This window comes from Canis lupus, chromosome 22 (genome assembly GCF_048164855.1).
Source record: "Canis lupus baileyi chromosome 22, mCanLup2.hap1, whole genome shotgun sequence".
NCBI classification, from domain to species: domain Eukaryota; kingdom Metazoa; phylum Chordata; class Mammalia; order Carnivora; family Canidae; genus Canis; species Canis lupus.
The window spans coordinates 45038090-45058972 of NC_132859.1; the positions used below are offsets into that span (position 1 = coordinate 45038090).

A 20883-nucleotide genomic window follows, 5' to 3' on the forward strand; every position below is an offset into this window, starting at 1 on the left:
TTGCAAGTGGCAGCCCACTGGTTAAGAGTGAACACTATCTTTTTTTTAATTTTTATTTTTTTTAAAGATTTTATTTATTTACTCATGAGAGACACAGAGAGAGAGGCAGAGACAGGCAGAGGGAGAAGCAGGCTCCTCCCAGGGACCCCGATGTGGGACTTGATCCTGGGACTCTGGGATCACACTCTGAACCAAAGACAGATACTCAACTGCTGAGCCACCCACGCGTCCTGAGTGAACACTATCTTAGCCACTTACCAACTCTGTGACCTTGGTACATTTCCCTGCCTCTACTTCCTTGCCAAATTCTCATGAAGATTAAATGAATTTGTTCAGGTAAAGTACTTGGTATAGTGCCTCATCTATAACAAGTGCTTAATAAAAATGTATTACTATTACTACTTTTTTTTTTTTTGCTTGAATCTCACAGCTTCCTCTCAGAATCCTAGTGGAATATTATTTTTCTATTTCACCAAAATAGAAAAAGCTTGCATTTATGCTAATAATGACATCAATATCTACTATCAAAAAGTTAGAAATTTCTGCTAGATACATAGTTCTGTGAGAATTTTGAGATAAATTCCTGAAAGTGGAATTGTTGGTATTCATATATTAAATTCTGATGGTTACTGTCAAATTGCCTTTTACACCAACTGTATTTAAGAGTGCTCAATTCTCCTCATCTTAACCAACAATGGATATTAACAATCTTTGGGATTTTGCCAGTTTAATGGTGGGGACCTCATTTTCATTTGAGTGTACATTGCTCTGATTACCAGTGAGGCTAATGTTTTCATTTTTTAATGTTTATTTGCCATTAAAATTTTTGTGAATTGCCTGTTCATATCCCTTCACCCATTTTTATAATATTTGGCCTTTTCTTTATTGCTTGAAGATGACATTTACATATTTCTCTGTTAACTATGTTGCAAATATGTTTTCCCAAATATCTTTGTTTGTGATGCTTTATGATTACACAAAATTTTAACATTCTTTAAATCTGTCAATCTTTTCTTTAAGTGTTCTAGATTTTTTTTTTTTTTTTTATGATAGGCACACAGTGAGAGTGAGAGAGAGAGAGAGAGAGAGAGGTAGAGACACAGGCAGAGGGAGAAGCAGGCTCCATGCACCGGGAGCCCGACGTGGGATTCGATCCCGGGTCTCCAGGATCGCGCCCTGGGCCAAAGGCAGGCGCCAAACTGCTGCACCACCCAGGGATCCCAAGTGTTCTAGATTTTTATGACTTCCTTAGGAAGAAGAGATTTCCCATCCAAAGATTATGAAAATATTCAGTACTTTCCACTAATACTTCTTTTTTTATATGTAACTTCGTACTATACCTATTTTTTTTTTCCAGTGAGGTAGAGGTTTTCTGTAATTCTTTCCAAATGAAGAGCTGATTGTCTTCATTTCATTTTTTTTTTTTTTTTTTTGTACGGGAGTCTGTACAGCTCCACTGTTTGGGCAATTCTTTCACAGATATTTTTCCTGCCTCTTTCCCTCTATCTTATCCTTCTGGAACTCCAATTATGTCTATTTTTTAATTTTTTTAAAAATTTTTATTTATTTATGATAGTCACAGAGAGAGAGAAAGGCAGAGACACAGGCAGAGGGAGAAGCAGGCTCCATGCACCGGGAGCCCGACGTGGGATTCGATCCCAGGTCTCCAGGATTGCGCCCCGGGCCAAAGGCAGGCACTAAACCGCTGCGCCACCCAGGGATTCCCAATTATGTCTATTTTTATGTGTATACTTTATGATGTCTCAGAGGTCTCTGAGGCTTTGCTCATTTTTATTATTTTTTTTTCCTTTCTGTTCTTCAGATTGGATAGTATCCACTGACTTATCTTCAAGTTTGCTGATTCTTTATCAGTTCAAATCTGTTCTGGAGCCCCTCTAATGAATTTTTCATTTCAGGTATTTTACTTTTAACTCCAGAATTTCTACTTGGCTCTTTTTATAATTTCCATCTTTTATTGATATTCTCTGTCTGATGAGTCATTATTATCATACTTTCCTTTAATTCTTTAAACATGGTTTCCTTTAGTTCTCCAAATATATTTATAATAGCTGCTTTGAAGTTCTTGCTTACTAAAGGCAACATCTGGGTTCCTCAGAGGCAGCTTCAGTTGATTCCTTTTCTCCCCTCGGACACTGTTTACCCTGTTCCTATTTCTTTCCATGTTTCATAAAAATTTTTAAAACTGAACATTTTAGATAAATACTGTGGCAACTCTGCATTCTTACCCCTGATTTGGGAAGTTGTAGCTGTTACTTTTTTTTGTTCTGCTTATTTGTGTCATGCCTTGTTTGGACTTTCCTGTGGAGTCTGTTTCTCCTACAAAATGTAAATTTTTTTTTTTTCAAAATGTAATTTTTGATGTCTGCTCAGTATGTTTTTTACACTTGTTTTATTTTTAAGCCTGGTTTCCTAGGGGTTGTCCTGGATCAACATAGCTTAGTGATCAACCAACGATGGGCCAGAGGTTGGTCCAGTAAGGCTTCCACCCTTAGCCAATGGGCCAGTGTGTGTCTTGGACAATGCATTCAAGGTCAGGCAGTTTATGTGTGCCCCAACTTTTGCTTTCAGCATTCACAAGACCTCACATTCAATCAGTTGGTTATCTCAGATTTTCTAGGGGGCAACAACATTGTTTGCCATAGGGATACTTCTGTTTCTTTCTTTACAATAAAGGTTATTTATTTCTTTTTATCATTAAGACCTCTTATACTACTAAACCAAAGATAAAAAAGCAGGAACTCATGTCTTGCTCCTCACTTAGGTGGGATAGCTTTTAACATCTCACTATTCAGTTTCTATATTATAGGTTCTATAGGTTTCTATAGAGGGCTTTTGTCAAGGTGAAGAAGTTTTCTTCCATATCTTCTTTCCTGGGAATTTAAATAAATACCATAGGTGTATGTTAAGTTTCATTTTTGTCTTTTTGGAAGTCCTCATCATGATAATCATCTGGTTATTTCATTCTTAATTCTATTAATATTAACAGAGTGAATACCATTAATGTCTTCATAAAGAAGCAACATAGCATTCCTGGATTATATTGTACTTTACTCAGTATATATTCTTCTTCTAACGGGAATTAATTTGCAAACATTTATTTAGAATTTTCATATTTGTTTTCAGGTGAGTTGGTCTGCAGTTTCCTGCTCTAAGTGCCCACTCTTCATTTCTAGTTATTGACCCAGAATATGTTAGTCTACTAGGATGAGTTTTTCATCTTTTTCTAATCCCTGAAAGAGCTCATATAACTTAGAAATTATTCATTCCTTGACAACTCGGAAGTACTTACCTATATAGCTACCGGGGCTGGTGCTTTTTAAAGGTATAGATCTTTGGCTACTTCTATATTTTTTTCTAAAGTAATTGGTATATTTAGACTTTTCACTTCATTCATTTCTTTGAGTTTTTTTAATGGGAATAAAATTGCGAAGTAATATAAGTTAAAAATCTTTTCCACATGAGTATAGTTCTTCTATCATTTCTAGTGTTTCTGGCATCATGACTCTTTTTAATTTCTTGATCAAGTTTGGTATAGGTTTGTCTATTGTGTTGGACAACCCCCCCCCCCCCAGTTTTTGGTTTTCTTGATGTGGAATACTTTTGTTATTGTTCTTTTATTTTCCTATATCATGACTTCCACTTTAACAATATCTTCACTTTACTTTGTTAGAGTCAAGTTAATTGTCTCTTTTCTAGAGTTTGTCAATTTAGTTCACTTTTCTTTTTCAGTCTTTCCTGTTTTCTATGTATATGTAGTGATATTTTCCTCTGTGTGGGTTTTGTCTGCATCCCATTGGTTTTGGTATGAACAAGTTTCACTGTCCTTTATTTGTAATTTGGTCATCATTTTCTCTTTGATTTCTTCTTTGTCTAAAAGCAGACTGTGTCTTTAGTAATTTTGAAATGCTTTTTTTGGTCATGTTTACTGATTCTTTTGTTTCAATTTTATTTTGTTTGCCATTAGTATTGTTATACTTGCTTTCTTTTTGTTAGCATTTGCCTTTTCTTGGGATACCTTATGGGTCATTTTTAAAGGTGTGTCTCTTATAAGTAACTTATGTTTGTACTTAAAAAAATTCAATATGACAGTCTGTCATTAACTAGGGCATTTATTTCATTCATAGCTATTTTGATTATTGATGTGTTTAGATTTATTCTTGCCATCTTATTATATATAAATGTGTGTGTTTATTTATTTTCTTCATGAGTTCTTATAAAATTCTTCTTTAGTGGTTTGGATGTCCTATGTTGTTTTATTCTTCTAAGAAACCATTAAAATTTTTATGTATTTAAAAATTTTATCAAAGTCTTGGGCTAATTGGTACAGAAACTCTTCCCCAAAGAAGACAAGACTCCTCACTTCTTTCACTTCCATTTTTCCTGCCTGCTAATTCTTATATTGTGATCATTTGGATCTCCATTCCAGATTTTTAAAAAGAAATGATACGTTTAACTGGCTTTTTTTTGGGGGGGGGGGGTCCTTTTGTGCTATGTTGTTGGGAAACCCCTCAATTCAAGTTTCCAACCCACTGCTTCACTCTTTTCTATCTATTCTACTATATAGGTTATATACTGAGGTTTCTGTTTGAGTGATCAAAATTTTAAATTTACGAAACTCTAGCTTATTCTATTCCATGGAAACTATTTTTGCATCTCTCTGAAGACACTAATCTTGTTCATTCTAAAATCTTCTGTTGGCTTCATTATTACACTCTCTGGTATTACTTTTTTTTTTTTCTTTGGTATTACTATTTTTGATAGCAGTTGCCTCACTGTCCTGGGGTTGGTTCTCCTCATTTAGTGCATGATTTTTAGTGGTCTGCTCATCATCTGTCTGTTTTATTGACTAAGTCTGTCTCCGGTGAGTGGGGAGTGGGCAGTGCTCCGGAGAGAGGTATGACATAGAATACAGTATGAAACAGGAGCTTTGGAGCCAGACAGACCTAATTATATACCCCACTCTATTGTTTACCAGCTGTGTGATGCTGGGCAAGTCTTTGAGACTTGGTTCCTCAACGTGGGATAATGACCTTTGCTTGAAAAGGCTGTGTGGATTTAATCTGACAGCACATGAATACAGGCCATTAAAGCCTCAGGACTGCAGTAAGTGGTATTTGTTTTTTGTTAGTTATTTAGTAGAAATTTCTTCATTCTTTAGTTTTTGATTAAATGTGATCAATTTAATTGTCACAATACCACTCTCATTAAAAAGCTTCCCCAAATCATCCCAGGGGAAAGTAATTCAGCCCCCCACTTATAGGTTTAAGCTTCTGTGTGGTTACTGATATATCAGGTACATATTTCCTTTACAGGGATATAGACTCATCACAAATTAAGTGAAGTTCCCATATCAACTGACTCACTTCGGCAGAAATTAGATCATGGGCAGCCCTGTCTGGTGTGCCTGCATGGACAGGGTGGGAGGGGCGTTTATCATTTACTAAGATACATTCTAATGGACAGTGGTATTAATATCATACTGATATTAGGGTACCCTATGACAAAGTTATTGATGTGTCTCCCAAGAAAATCATCCCTCATTCCCAAACTTTTTTACCTCCTGGAAATTAGGTCAGTTTTAAGGATTGTTGCCTGAAAGCAAGGACAGAGCTGGTCAGAGAGGTAAGCTTTTTCAGATGGTTTTGAAGGAGGAACAAAGAATGGGATGGCATTTATTTAATGTCTCTAGATTAATTCTAGAGTTCTTCAAAAGATCTGAACTTGCACCTTGAATACAGTTCCAGCCCTTTACTCTATGTAAGCTGTCATTTAGGACTTTCTTCCTTCTTATATATTTACAAGAGCCAAGCTCCAAAGCCTCCTCTTCCAGCATCAGAAAGCTGCTCATATACAGGTTTTCAGTGTTAACAAGTAAAGCTTGAGTCCTGAGACAAACCTCCCATCCTTGCCCTTGAACTTCATACATTAGGAGTAAAACTTAACTTTGTAGGGGACCACTACCCGAGTTCAAATGGTTTCCCCTTCATGAGCCATAAAACTTGTGACATATGTGCTAACTTGGCTTCTCTGAGGCCTATGCCCAGGGCTCTGCTAAAAGGCTCATCTGTGCAGAGAGACTACCACAAAGTGAAGCCATTACATTTTCCAGGCCAATTCCCATCAAGCTGTATGAGAGGTTATATCCTCACTTCAAACAGGAACCTTCTCCAAGGAGCAAAGGCTTGCCTTGCATGGGCTGCCTGGCCTACAGAAACCACTGTTCTCTGCAGCAGCCCAGGGTCATTTGTTGGCAACATCCGTGTGTGGTCAGATGGCCTCTGGTAGCAGAGGGCTTGGCCTTCCCCATTCCTCAGTCAGGAGAAATGAAGGAACCAATCCACAAGCACACAGAAATGATGCACCCCAGAAGGATTAACTGTCACACAGAAATGACTGGTATAGTACTTCTTATCACACTGCCTAGATATCTACCTGCAGTACATTCTGGAAAAGTGTAGGGAACAGTTACCTTTGTCTATCTGTATAAGGGCTAGGCACAGAGCATAGAGGACCAGATACTGCCTCCACTGAACACTTACAACTAGTGACCTTTCCCTCTGTCTGGAATGTTCTTTCCTTCACATGTTCTCCTGGTGAACTATTACACATCCTCTAAGCCCTGACTGAGAGTCTGCATTTCCTGCACCTTTCCTAGGGTGGGATTTGCACCTTTGGACCATCCCTGGATCTGGGCATGCCTCCACTACTGAGTTTGCGCCATGGTATTGCAATGACATTTTCTAGGTCGCTCTCCTGCAAGCCCAACTTTCTGGGAATGCTGTGTGACTTATTCCTCGTATTGGAGCCTGGAACATACAGGTGCTTTTTCTGCCAGTGTTTGCAGAAGAAACCCAGAATGATTTATTATTTTCAATGATTTTATCTTAGATGGACTAGAGAAGTCTCTCTTGCTCATACTCTTTCCTTCACAGTTGTTCCATCTAGGCTTCCATAGGCACTGTGGCTTGCTCACACTTTTGCTGTGCAGTGGGAAGTCAGCATGTCCCCACAGGATGCCGTACAACCCTGAGGGGTGGGAGGGGATAGCAATTAAGTCTTTCCTCAGACCACCGCTATAGTTCTGTTTCTATATAGAACACAAGCAAGGTGGAGGGGCTGAGGACATTTGCTATAAGGAAAGATCATGAACCACGGCTGGGAGTATGAAGTAGATATGCTTCCTCTGACTTGCTGGAAAATCTCTCCCAGGTGGGCAAAGGCACTCTCCACTCACCGGCAACTGGACCTTAAGAAACCCTTGGGGAAAAACAAGTCTTTGGTGAAACCTAGAGGCAACTCTGTCCTACCCAGGGATCACAGCTACAGCCCCAGAGGCATCTGAATGAATTCTGAACCATCAGTTGGAAAACTGTGTCACAGGTCAGGGCTATAGGTGGGATGAAGGCCCAGGGCCCCTGAGGACAGCATGCCCACCCTTAGCATTCTTGTCGGATGACGGATGACGGATGACGACCACAAGTAAAACAGATACTAAGGGCACTATGGTGAGGGGGGTGGGATATATATAGAGAGAAAGAGGGATTGAAAGAGAGAGAGAGAGAGAGAGAAACAATAAGAGGCGCCCACAGGATGTGGGGAGGGATGTCAACGCCTGTTATCTGCACCTGGGCTTCAGTTGGCTTAAAAGGTAAGCTAGTGGTTGGCTGCCCAGTAGCTGTCCAAGACTGAGGAATGGTGGTGCTGAGGTTGGGGTGGGGAGGGAATGCCACCAGGCCGTGGCGTCATCTCCTGGTGCAGTACAGGCAACGAGGGCTGGTTTCTCCCAGGAGTAAGTCCCACTTGCACCAAGCCACCCATACCTCCCGAATGAAAGCCCTGCTCCACCCAAAGTCCCAGAAGGCCTAAGTGCAGAGCCAGGAGCATTAGGAGCCACACCTGCCTCAGTGAGTATTGGCTCTGCTGAGGAAGGGAGGGGCTGAGGCTGGGGCTGAGCTGCTGGATGCCCAAGCTCTCAGCCTTGTGGCTTTAAGGTGGAAGGTGTGCTGCCTACCGGCCTCTGAGACAAGTACCTGGGGCTCTTGCCTCATCACTGCATCACACCATGCATGGCTTTACATTTCCATGGTCACCGTAATCTAGTCTTGATTGTTCCTAAGAACACAATGCTTCACGACTTGCTTCATGAGATTTGCCAGTGAGCTGGATTTTCCATATCGTGAAAATGCTGTAAGCCTCTGAGCATGGGCTGGTGTATCCAACTGAAGGCTTGGCCAGTTTTGAGAATTCTGTTACAGACTTTGTGAAAATTCTAAATACAGTCTTGAAAGTCCAAAGGGTTTGCGTCTGAAAACTCAAACAATGGAATGAAGCCAGCCAATATCACTTGGGCTTTTGAGGGTCCCACTCAGACTAGCAGTCATGCCGTTCTGGAAATCTTCAGGAAAACCACTGCTAATGCCTCCCAAGCAAACCAGCTGTTTATAAATGTGTTCCAGTGGCTCTTCCTTGGTCTGATGATTAGTGCAGAGAAAAGGGGCAGAGCTGGTTCTCAGATACACTCAGAATCCAAGTGAGTTAAATTTCCTATTTTGGTTAATAAATGATTTTGTCTGTGTAGAAAAAAATTCTCTGTACAACACTAAAGATGTTTTTGTGAGCAACTCTCAGGGCATGCTCAAGAGGAAAGCACTCCTGGCCGCTGGGGAGTAGGTGGAGAGGTTGGTATGATTAATAATATTTAGGAGGGTAGGCGAGAGCACATGTAGCCTTATGCTAAGCTCTAATCATGGTAGCTGGTACAGGACACTGGGCTTATCTTCTTCAGCAAAGCTCATCGACATGGGCACTTCACGAAGCACAAGTGAAATATGGTGAGGGATGGAAGTGACTGAGCAGGCAACCTGGGAGGGGTGAGCTGCTCTACATTCGACATTTCACATGGTCCAGGCTTTCAGGCCATGTGACCCAAGAGAACAATGCCATACCCTGCTATCACCATCACATGATGGTGCCTCCCATGGGCAGTATCCTCTTCAGCTGTAGGCTCAGATGTGTGACGTGACCTGGACCTTGCTGCCCCAATTTCTAAGCTATCAGTAGAGAGACTGTCCCTTTGTCTGGCTAGCTGTCCCTCACATGCCCATATAAAGAGCAATGATTCCATAATTCTCTCAAAGTGCCTGCAGGTGCTCCTCTTGTGTCCTGACTCCCCAGAGCTTCCTGTACCAGTCCTCCCCAGGAGGGGTCACCCTCAAGCCCAGCCACTTGAGACTATGAAGCGCTCTGAGGCACCTCTTAACGGTCTGAAACTTTTCCTGAATTCATGCAGACAGAGTAAACAGGTCTGTCTTATACTGTAGAGTTTTTTTTCAGCCCACACATATTTCCTGAGCATATGCTACATGCCAAGCATTGTATTAAGAGCCTGGAGATACAGCAGTGAGCAGAGAGAAACCCCTGTCCTTAAGCTGTAGGGGGCCAGGAGGAGGGAGAGAAGCTGGTCAAATATGAAAATACATGCAATGTCAGCTTGTGACGAGGGAGAGGGTGAAATATGAGCAGGAAAGAGGCACAAGGAATGCTGGGACTGAGGCTGAGTAGAGAGGGTGTCCCTGGGAAGCTGATATTTGAGCATGCTGGTGAAGGAGGTGAGTGAGGAGGTCATGTGGCTCTCTGGGGGAAGGGTGTCTGCATAGAGGGAAAATTGAGTCCAAGTTCTGGAGGTGGGAGAGTGTCTGCTGTGCTCTGGGACCAGCAAGGGATGGTGTGGTGGGGGTAGAGAGAGTGGTGAAGGAGGAAGAAATGTGGTCAGGGAGTGTCAGGAGAGAAACTGTGGGGCCAGCTAGGGTGCCGGGAGAATTTAGGGAGTAGGTAAGCCACTGGAGGGGTCTGAACTGTGGAATGACATGATCTGACTTGCATTTTGGAAGGCTTGCTCTGCTGCTAGACTGGGAACAGATTGCAGGGGGGCCAGGATAGAAGCAGGAACACTAGCGAGGGGCTCCTGCAATAAATAACTAATGGTAGGTGATGGTGCCTGGGAGTGGGGTGCTGGCAGGGGAGGTGGAAAATGTGGCAACATTCTGAGTTGTTGTGAAGGTGGAGACATTAGGGCTGCTGGTGGATCAGATCTACGAGATGTGGCAAGAGAGGCAGGCATCAAAGATGATCCAAGGTCTTTGACCTGAGTAATTGAAAAGACTGAGTAGGCATTTGCAAAGACGGGGAAGGAGGTGGGAGAAGCAGGTTTGGAAGGGTACTACGGAGAGTTCAGTTTAGGATAAGATGGAGATTTTCAGGCATCTAGGTAGAGATGTCCTAAAGGTAGTTGACTTTCAAAGTCTGGATTTCATGGGAGAGGTTTGGGCTGGAGAGAAACATCTGTGTCATCAGTACATACTGAATATAAAGCCACGAGTCTGGGTGAGGTTTCTGAGATTGAGTACAGATAAAAGGGGGACCCTGAGCCCTATAGATGTTGGTGAGATGAGGAGAAAAGCTAGTGAGAAAGAAGGAACCAAGGGAATGTGATGTCCTAGAAGCCAAGAATGTTTCAAGGAGGTGGGCAGGAATGATCACATACTTGTTGTCAAGCTTCCTCTTGAGACAAAATCTACAGTTGACTTAGGACCAAGGAGAATTGCATATTCCATATATAAACTTGAATTTCAATGTACTCTTCTATCTTATGAATTAATCCTTCATGTTCCAGGCCTCAGTGACCCTTTGAAACTCTTCATATATACTGTGGATCTTCCCCTCAGAAAAATGCAATCAGATACACCTAAATTTTCCAAGAGTTTCCAGTGCCAGAAAAGTCTATCCCAGAAGTCATGTTCATAACCAAACCTGCCCCATACCCAAATAGGTCTTCTCATGACATTAACCAAACCGTCTCAAAGCAGAAATTCAGGTGTTGGGGACCTCTTGGCTTCTCTAGGTATGTCTTCAAAGGTTAGAATAAGTTAGACTTTTTGGGCCCTCAGAGTAGTATACAAAAGGTGAATGGGTTGGCTCAAGTCTGAAAGCAACAGTGACAACAAACGAGAACTCACCACCATCTCCTGAACATGAAACATCTCTGCACCTCCAGATGATAATCGATTAGGAAAAGTGATGCTCACAGACGACCCAGGAAGGGTGCTTGGCCCAGTGTTATAGACCTGTGGGTGTGAGACAGCAATTTTTAATAGAAATACAGACTTTCATTTCATGACATACAGTAGATACTCCCACAGAGACTATAGGGTTTAGGATCCAGAGGTCATGACTTCAAGTGTATCAAAATATTGAATAATAACAGATTTTAATGCAACAGAAATCCTTCCAATATGCATTTAAAACCCTCAAACTTTCAAATTACCTTACTCCCTTTTAGCATGTTCTTGTCTTCTCCCTGCTAAAAACTGTATTTCCTTTTACATACCGAGGAATTACTTAGAGACTATTATACTAGAGAATATAGACATAATCTGGTCCAGTGGTTCTCAAACTTTAGCATACATCAGAATAATCAGATGGGCTTATTAAAACATACACTAGGAGAGGGCCATGTCTGGAGTTTCTAAAGTAGATCTTGGTGGGGGGGCGGGGGGGAGCGTGGTGAGGGGACTTAAGGATATGCATTTCTAGTAAAAAATCCTAGGAGATGCTGATGCTACTGGCCCAGGAACTGTGCTTCTGTGCTTTGAGAAACACTAATTGGGTCCAAGCCTTGTCTTTTACAGTTTGAGGTACTTGAGAAGACAAAGTAGATTGTCCCCAAACCAAATGGTGTAACTGACAGAAAGGGCTGTTCTTACTACACCATCCAGCTAATCAGGTTTCTCTGTAACTTACAGCTCTTCCCTTGCTAATACTGAGGACCTCTTTTCTACCCCAGTGTTTGGTCCTGTAAAACTTGATCTCCTCATCCTCCCAACAGTCCTCCCTGTTTTCTGTCTCCAGCAACCCATCATCTCCTGAGAAATGAGAGGAAAGATGGTAGCCACCAAGAGACAGATAAGGGAAAGGAGGTGGAGCAAAGACTGGGCAGGAGACTTAAGGAAGAAATGGAATACAAAGGAGAATAAAAAATATGAGTAGATATGTCGAGGCAAAGAATAGACTGATGGTTGCTGGGGGCTGGAGTCGGGGGAATATGGCTGACAGAAAAATGGCTGCCAAAGATGTCCATGTGTCCCAATCCACAGACCCTGCGAATATGCTACATGGCAAGGGGGAATGAAGGTCACTAATCAGTAGCCCTTAAAATGAGATTACCCTGGACTATTCAGGTGGGTGCAATGTAATCACAAGGGTCCTTATATGGTGAAGAGGGAGACCATCAGAATCATAGAGGTTGACTGTGAGAAAGACGTAGCTGGCTACTCTTGGCTTTGAAGATGAAGGGGCTCAAGAGCGCAGCGGCCTGGAGAAGATGCTGGAAAGGGTAAAACAGATTCTCCTCTAGCGGTTCCACAAAGGAACACAGCCCCACTGATACTCTGATGTTAGCCCAGTGAGACCCACATTGGACTTCTGACCTCTAGAACATTGATCCTCTATGTATCCGTTCACCTCTAGAACGGTGATACATTTCTATTGTTTTCAGCCATGGAGTTTGTGGTAACTTCTTACAGCAGCAAGAGGAAACTAATGTAGGGAGTGACTGCTCAAGGGTATGGAGTTCCTTTTTTGGGGGTAAGGAAAATGTTCTAAAATTAGATTATGGTGATGGTTGCACAATTTTTTTTTAAAGATTTTATTTATTTATTCGTGAGACACACAGTGAGAGAGGCAGAGACATAGACAGAGGGAGAAGCAGACTCCTCACAGGGAGCTCAATGAGGGACTCAATCCCCTGACTGGGATCACGCTCTGAGCTGAAGGCAGATGCTCAGCTGCTGAGCCACCCAGGAGTCCCAATGGTTGCACAATTCTATAAACACACTAAAAGTCATTGAACTGTACACTTTACTTTTTTTTAAGATTGTATTAATTTATTCATGAGAGACACAGAGAGAGAAAGAGAGGCAGAGACATAGGCAGAGGGAGAAGCAGGCTCCATGAAGGGAGCCCGACATGGGACTCGATCCTGGGTCTCCTGGATCACGCCCTGGGTCAAAGGCAGGCGCTAAACCACTGAGCCACCCGGGCTGCCTCCGAACTGTACACTTTAAATGGGTGAGCATCACGGTATGTAACTGAGATTCCAATAAAGATGCTATTGCTTTTTAAAAAATATGGGTAGAAGCAAGCAAGAGAAGAAGCTGAATGCTGCTGTTCTGTGGTCTGGGGACTAGAGAGAGAAATTGGGCATTTGTGGCATCTCTGAAGTTAAGGTCGCTGAGGGCAGAGCCAGGAGGTGAACAGAACTCTATCTAGCCAGGTCTTCACATGTGACAGAATGTACAAGGATTCAGAACTCTATCCAGCCAGCTCTTCCCTAGAAAAGCGTGTGTTCATGTTTTGCAATAGCTGGATTCTGCTTCAAAGCACAAAAACACGATGGAGTAGATGAGCAGTCCTTGCCAACCCTTGATTCGAAAAGAACAGAATTCACCAAAGACAACAACCGTAAGACACTAGAAAAGGAAGGAATATCTAACCACAAGTGAAATAACTAATTTGAAGTGAAACCCGAGAGCCCAGAATTGCAAAGAAAACTACTGACATGTCTGGGAAATCCCAGTGAAAGCAGGAGGTGGGGGAGGAAAGAAGAGAGTGGGTTTGCTTTGCATGCTTTCACTTACTACAGCCAGACTGGTGAGAGGGCCTGTGTCACCATATTTATTTATTCTTAACACATGTCTTAACATTTGATTCTTTGCAAATGTTCTTGTGCAGAAGCTGCATTAGTTTTCATGGTTATTTTTCAGGTGAGAAAAATGATGGACTCTTGATGAATAAAGAAAAAACCTATCAATGGTCAACACATTATCGTGTTTCTGTTCAGAAAACTTTGGTGGGATGTAGAAACAAGGCCCGAGACTAGGATTTCTGCCTTTCTCCCGTCTGCATCTGTGGTGAAGTCTTTAAACAATCACATAGCTTGTTGAATAATAGCCTTTAAAAGACAGAAAAATCACTCTATGTGCAAAATCCTGTGCTCTTCTTCAGTCAAGGACATATAGATCTACATTCCTGGTCCCACCCTCCCCCACTAGCTCTGGTCTTAATCATTATGACCATCAACCTGGTCCAGGGCCTTCCTGCATGACAGTCATAATAATGACAATTCTATCGGAAAATGAATCATCAGAGCTTTCCCAAGGAAACTGTCAGCTTTGCTGACACAAGAGGATCTCCTTCCAGTCAATGACACACACTATCCATCTTTCGGACCCAGGACCCAGCGGACTCTCTTAATCCTGAATGGAATGCTGTGTACTTCCTCAGGCAAACTGATAATCAAGAGGTTTATCTAGGGGCATGCCCATCACTCATTCCCGGCCCCATTCTCTAGCTTGTACCCTAGGTCAGGTCAGATGTGAAGAAAGCTCTTTGCCTGAATACCAAACTTTAAGCTCCCTGTAAAAATGCCTTCTGAGAAACAGGACTTAACCACATACCCTCAAGATCAATTTCTTTCTCTTTTCCTCCCTCCCTTCCTTCCTTCCTTCCTTCCTTCCTTCCTTCCTTCCTTTTCTTTCTCTCTCTCTCCCTCTTGCTTCCTTTTCTGTGTCTGTCTTTTCCTCCCTCCTTTTCTTTCTTTCCCTCCTTCTCTCCCTCCTTCCCTCCTTCCTTCCTGGAGGGTGATAAGAACATTTTTGGATCTCTGGCATAACTCCAACTCTTTCTTGTCTTTTCCTTTAACACCTACACCCTCTTCATTACATGGTATGTGTCATTTGAGCCCTTCTGAATCATTTTCTGGATTGTATCTTTTGTTATAAGACACCTCAAAAATTCTAAGAGTGGCTGAGTAATTAACTGATTTCAGTAAAATGCAATCACTCCATCTGGTCTTTATCTGTTTTCTAATTGCAAAAAGCAATGGGGAAAAATAAACCACTTCTGAGCAGCAGTTCAGAAATACAGACGTCCTACTCACAGCAATCACCGTGACATCTCAAAAGCAGGTCTAACCTCACCTTCCCCTTTTCCCTGGAAACTGAGCATAGGGTGTGACAGTAGGAGCTTAGCTGGCCAGGAGGCTCCTCCTCTCTAAGCTGGGGACATGTGTTCTCCATCATGGTTTCAGAGGCCTCCTGCCTGGGAGAACACTTCAGAGAGGGGGAGACCATTGTTTGAGAGCCCACAAATATTTTGCTGCCTCCTTCTCTGGACCCACACCCCATAATTATTTCTCATCCCCTCAGTCCACCTAGGAGTAGCCACGGGGAAAGAAAATAGTAATTATTGGCCACATCAGTCAATGCCAGACCAGGAAACCATCTTTTCCATGGGGAGAAATGGGGAAGAGGTGGGGGACAGCTCTGAGAGCTGGAATGCAGAGATGCTGGACGTAGTTTATAGTGCACCATGGGTGAGCCAGGTCCATCTCCTTCACTTCATCAACAGCTCCTGGCAGGGTGCTTGACCATAGGTTGTCCAGTAGGAGCCTCACTAGTTTTTGTCAACTGAGGACAACAGACTGGATGAGGCTAAGCTTATTCTAGCTTAACATGCAAAGATGTTTGTGTCAAACGGTGCTGGCCTGAGAATTTATACTTCACAGCAGGGGTCAGCAAACTATGGCCTGCCACCTGTTTTTTGCATGGTCTGCAAGCTAAGAATGGTTTCACATTTTTAAGTAGTTTGGAAAATATATATATATATATAAAGAGTAATATTTCATGACATGTGAAGAGAATATAATATCCCAAATTCAGTGCCATAACTTCAATTTTGCTTATGTATTGCCTATGGCTGCTTTGGCACTACAGTAGCATAGTTGAATGGATGCTACAGACACTGTATAGCCTGCAAAGCCTAAAATACTTACCTGCTGGCCCTGTACAGAAAATGTTTGCCCACCCTGGCCTGGAGAAGGAGGAGTGTTTTTCCGGATGTCCACAGTCCACACTGAGCGGACCTGCTGAAAATGATGCTTATGTGACTGGGCCATGGCTCTGTGAGGGAGCAGCATGCTTCTCACACTGCTTTGCCACTGTAAGCCTGCACTTCTAAATGGCTGTTCCGCTGTGGGAGGAGGCTGTTCCTCTGTGGAGGACTCCAGGCGGAGTCAGCACAGAGAACCCCAGGAAGAAGGGGATGTGGCAAATGCATGAGGCTGCCGCGCTCATAATGTGAATAATGATGGAGAACTGAAAGGCGCCTTTGGGGCCATTTGGGTTGGGATGCTGGCCAGAGGCCTTCTTGGGATGTTTATCATGCAGTTCTCCTAAGTATTGAAAAGCAGAGGGGTCTACAGAGCAGAGTACCAGACAGGGAAGGGATTAATTCTGTGTGGTTACAGAAAATATATACAAGCACATGTACTACACTCCAGCCAATCAGGCTGGGACAAGTTTCTCCCAGGAAGAACCTGGCTCTTCGGCTGCCTTTAGTAGAAGACCCATCCCTGCGGGCCCTTCTGTTGGCTCCCAGTGACAGAGAGCATCTTCAGGGGTCAGTACCTGAAGGGTAATGTTGAGCGGCTGGAAATGACATTCCAGGTCCTCCAGCTGAATGAAGTTGGATGCCTCCACAGACTCGCCATACACAAAGGAGGTTGGAGACATGATTCTGAAAGAGGAAAGCATTTCATCCATCATCCTAAACCTCGGTCAAGCAACCCATGGTCACAGCTGTCTTGAAAACCCAAACATCTGTCTCTAATCCAGAACCTTGCCCCTCCAGTGTCTTCATCAAACCCTTCCGTTCTGGAATTGTTACTTCTTTGTCCCATAAGTGGACACAGCCAGACCCGCCAGACCCATGTTTCCTAAACAGAAGTTTCCTGGAATGTCTTCCCATCTTAGGGTCAAATCAATAAGCTACATATAAATATGTACTGGGATTACATGTCTAAAATAAGGAGGAAGACAATGGTAGCTTTGATTTTGTTGTTTTCCTTTAAACTGGATTACAAAATTATGTATGTTGTTTTATCATTTGAGAAACATTTTGTGGATTGAGGAAGATTATGGCAAGTTTTTAAGAAATAAATATAAGTGAATTTTATATTTAGCATCTTGAAGCTCATTCTGTGGCAACTTTATTTAAAAAATTTTAAACTTGTCAGACTACCAAAACCACTAGAAATTAGGTATTAAAGTTTGGGTCTGTTCAATGATAGCATTTTTCTTCAGATTTCAAACAGTGGCTACTTAAGATGTAGTTAAGAATTCAAGCTCCGTTTGTAGTGATGCTTTCAATGTTGTCCATAAAAACAAGCCCGAGATGAGACCAGGCCCAGACTCACTTAAATTCCCAGACAAATAATGGATTCTAGATGAGATTCTAGAAGGCTGCTTACTTGCCCAGACACAGTCATATAAAATTTTTGGTACGAAGTCTGAATGGTCAGTAATTCATCTACTTTCAACTTAAATGTATTATTTTAGAAATGTCATGAGTTCCTGGTGTTATCAAATGGCAAGAACTAGTTCGTTTAAACTAGCCCTGTTTTATGTTCCTGGAAAGATCAGAGGGTGACTCATGCTTTAACTGATGGCTTCACTGGGGGCTGTTAACGCCTCAACAATGAGGCCTCCTAGGGCCTGACAACAGGATCAAGTGTTTTGTCTTCCCCTGCTAAGGACAGGGATTGGTTCCGGCCATATTCTCACTATTTCTCTGATGAGACAAGTAAATAAACCACACGGTTAAAAATAGAGATAGAGCCATGAACAGAGGCAAATCTATGCTAATTTGCAAATATATTCCACTGATGCCTCCTGTCTGAAGAATGTGAGCAAAAACACCTAGAGGCTCACTGCAGTACCCAGCAGCATGTGAGCTATTGCAGAATGGCTCCTCCTGCAAAGTATTAACATTTCTGCTTCTAGCCAAGGCTGGGACCCAGAAGTACTTGAGGAGTGAAAAATGAGAAACTCTGAACCTCCAGAAAGTTCAGCTTGCGTTTGGGGCACGGGTTCAATGGGTCCTCATTTGATCTAAGCTAATTGTGCAAATCCTTTTTCCACTATCAAAGAGGTATGTGCTCTGTTTTCTGAAGCCAGAAACAGGAACTGAGTTCTCATTTTTCCAAGCCTGGGCTTTGGCTGAAACCTGCCCAGGCTGCTTCGGGGTCCAGCAGCCGCAGTCCTGCCTTCTGATGCCAGTGGCACTGAGTGGCCGTGGACTTTTTACCCAAGCACATGGTGCACCCGTCCTAATGGGTCCCTGCCCACCACAGACATCAGGTAGAGCCGCTGCTGGCTCTGCAGAGGGGGTTAACAGAAACAACATGAAAGCCAGCGCTGACTGTGTAGCTAATCAGCAGGGCGAGCCTTTCTGCAATGCCGCCAGGGCGTTGGGACACATCTGGCTGTAACCTCTGGCCCCGCAGCATTTGGCTGAGATCTGAACCCAGGAATCATGGCCTTCCGGAAGGGAGGGGTGGGTGCTGGGTATATAGGCACATAAAGGTATATAGAATGCTCAAAGAAATTCTGAGGCTTAGCCTTGTCATGGAACTTCTTGCGTCACCCAGCAGGTGGGTAGGTGGCTGGGAAAGAGGAAAAAACAGGAAGCCAGGAGGGCATGAGACGGTAGCTACAGCTTTGCCCTGCATTTTGAAGCCGGCATGAAGGGGAACTGGCAGGACCAAAGACTCCTGGCTATACCTGGAAATAAAAGCATGGCGTTCCAGCCTGGGGCACCTTTGTGTTTTGGGGACCCAGCACCGGCTACTCACCCAGTGATGGACGTGTCCACTTCGTGCATCAACGGCACTGTCAGCATGAGGGTGTTGTCGTGCAGGGACTCGGAGCGTTCCACGTTGCCACTGCATGGGAAGAGAGGGGTGAGTGCTGGTCAGTGCTAGCTACCGGGCAGCAGGCTTCATCGTTCTATGTGAGGTCTCAATCGGTCACTCTCCAATGGTTGGCTGTGCACTCGATGTCCCCTTGGTTCTGTTTGTGGTTCCTGTACAGAGTCACAGTGGGCACTGTGCTGTCTCAGCTGTGATCCCCTCCCAAAGATGTGAGTCCCAGCAGTGTGCGGGGGAGGCAACCCCAGGAGACACCAGCAGGAAGTGGAGAAGAGATAGGGGAGGGAATGAAGGCAAAAAAAGGCACACAATTTAGGAGGTCAGCACTCTGGGCAACTGGGTTTGGGCTCACTGGGGACATCTGGGATGCAGCATGGAGTACAAATCTTGGTCTTCCCAGTGGAGTCGGGACTTTATCCATTAACTCCTGAGATCTGCTGCTGGGGGGCAGGGAGCACGAATTTCCTGGTACCTGCCCTCTGCACCCAATTGAGTGGCCTCTGGCCAGAGAAAGCCTGGACAGAGTGGCAGGTGCTGGGAGCCAGAAGCTGTCTAGGAGGTGCAGGGGAAAGGTGGGTGCTGAATGGTTATGGCCAGGTACCAACAGCACGTGCTACTTCTGTAAGTGCTTGTTCCATGAATAATGGATCCACAAGGTTAGGGCATTGCAGCTGGGAAGGGGCTTGTTTCCTGGACTCAAGTAGTTACTTCCCACCTGGAGGCATCACCTGTATCCATGGCCAGCCAAGCCTGAGAAAGAGGCCCTGGCTAATCCTGTCATGATAAAGACCATGGGAGCTCCCCTATAAATTTCTGGCTGCAGTATGTCCACAGACAGGCATCCCCTTTGGAATGAGAAAATGGAGAATGGGGATTGTTGTGGTCTTTCTGGAAAGGAGAATGCAAGGAAGCTGATGCTATTGGGTGGTGGCTTTGTGCCAGGCATACTGCATGGCATGATCTCATTGGGTCCTCAGAGGAACCCCAGTGGGGTGGAGGATTATCTGCCTCTGACAGGTAAAGAGAAGCTCAGATCAGGGAACTTGCCCAGGGATCCAGAGCAAACCAGGTCAGTCAGATTTCCCAACTAGGGCTTTTCTATTGTGACCCCTCCAAATCTGATACCAGATTTGAGAGGTTGTGGGGAGTGGGGGGGAGGGGTGGTGAAGGAGGGGAGAGGAGAGGAAGAAGAGGAGGAAGGGGAGGAGGAAGATGAGGAGAGAGAAGACCTGGCTTCTTTTTGCTATTTTGTTACATTTCCAAGATGACTGTGATTCCACTGGAAGCACCGCCTTGGGAAAAGGCAGGCTGTTGGGTGCAAGTTGCCAAAGCCAGCACTTCCAGTTGGTTCTAACACATGGCATGTATGTGGGATCCCAGTAGGAAGCCACTTCAGGGGTGGAAGGTAGTGGCCCCAAGACCCACTGAGGTTTGGGTACAGCTCTCTGGATGGCTCCCCGCTCCATTCCCGGAATGCATGCAGAGTTCCTGTCTGCCCCCCACTGCCTTCCTGTCCCTCCAGCAAGTGCTAAATGCAACAATACTTAAAGGGCAGCCCACATCCCCTCTCCTTCTTTCTCCCATTGTTCTGAAACAATGGTGCTCTGTGACTCTGACCCCTGACTCCTCTCATCTGTCTTCCGCATATGGGGTGACATCCATCACTCAGAGGTCAGCCAGTCTGCAGAAACAGCAGGGTCAGGTGCCCACCAGGCCTAATTCCCTTGCCTTTCCTTTCTCAGGGGGGCAATAAAAGCCTTAGAATCGCTGCTAGAGGGAGCCCTGAGGCAACTACAGAGTGGATGGGACGGATGATGCCCTGGCCTGCTCCCTCCCCACACCCAGCATCCTGCCAGGTCTGAGTAATCGGTTCCTGATGGAAGCACCACCCCTTGCCCTGCCATTTGTCCAGCCACCTGTGGCTGCTGGCAGCTCAGGCCCAACCATCTCATCTGTCATCGGGGTACTGCTCCAGACCGGCTGAAGCTGAAACATTGAGATACTGAGGCCAAATATCAAAAGGCTCCCAGCCACTCTGC

The 20883-nt window shown here is 44.0% G+C and overlaps 1 protein-coding gene and 1 long non-coding RNA gene across 7 annotated transcripts in view; one reads left to right on the forward strand and one right to left on the reverse strand.

Moving 5' to 3' along the window:
• Positions 1-20883, reverse strand: part of ITGA9 (integrin subunit alpha 9) — a 353990-nt gene that overhangs the window by 69213 nt on the left and 263894 nt on the right. For 3 of the 4 annotated variants that reach the window (XM_072793385.1, XM_072793383.1, XM_072793386.1), the window contains exons 21-23: positions 18770-18859; positions 16545-16653; positions 11037-11144 (exon numbers count right to left, since the gene is read on the reverse strand). In XM_072793385.1, the coding sequence (XP_072649486.1) occupies positions 11037-11144; positions 16545-16653; positions 18770-18859 (307 nt within the window). Of the gene's footprint in view, positions 1-6889; positions 7048-11036; positions 11145-16544; positions 16654-18769; positions 18860-20883 lie in introns of those variants that run through there. The other variant, XM_072793387.1, reaches the window with a different exon arrangement.
• Positions 19042-20883, forward strand: part of LOC140614267 (uncharacterized) — a 29371-nt gene continuing 27529 nt past the window's right edge. For 2 of the 3 annotated variants that reach the window (XR_012015163.1, XR_012015162.1), the window contains exon 1: positions 20510-20883. This exon is cut by the window's right edge and continues 104 nt beyond it. This is a non-coding gene — a long non-coding RNA (uncharacterized lncRNA). Of the gene's footprint in view, positions 19164-20509 lie in introns of those variants that run through there. The other variant, XR_012015164.1, reaches the window with a different exon arrangement.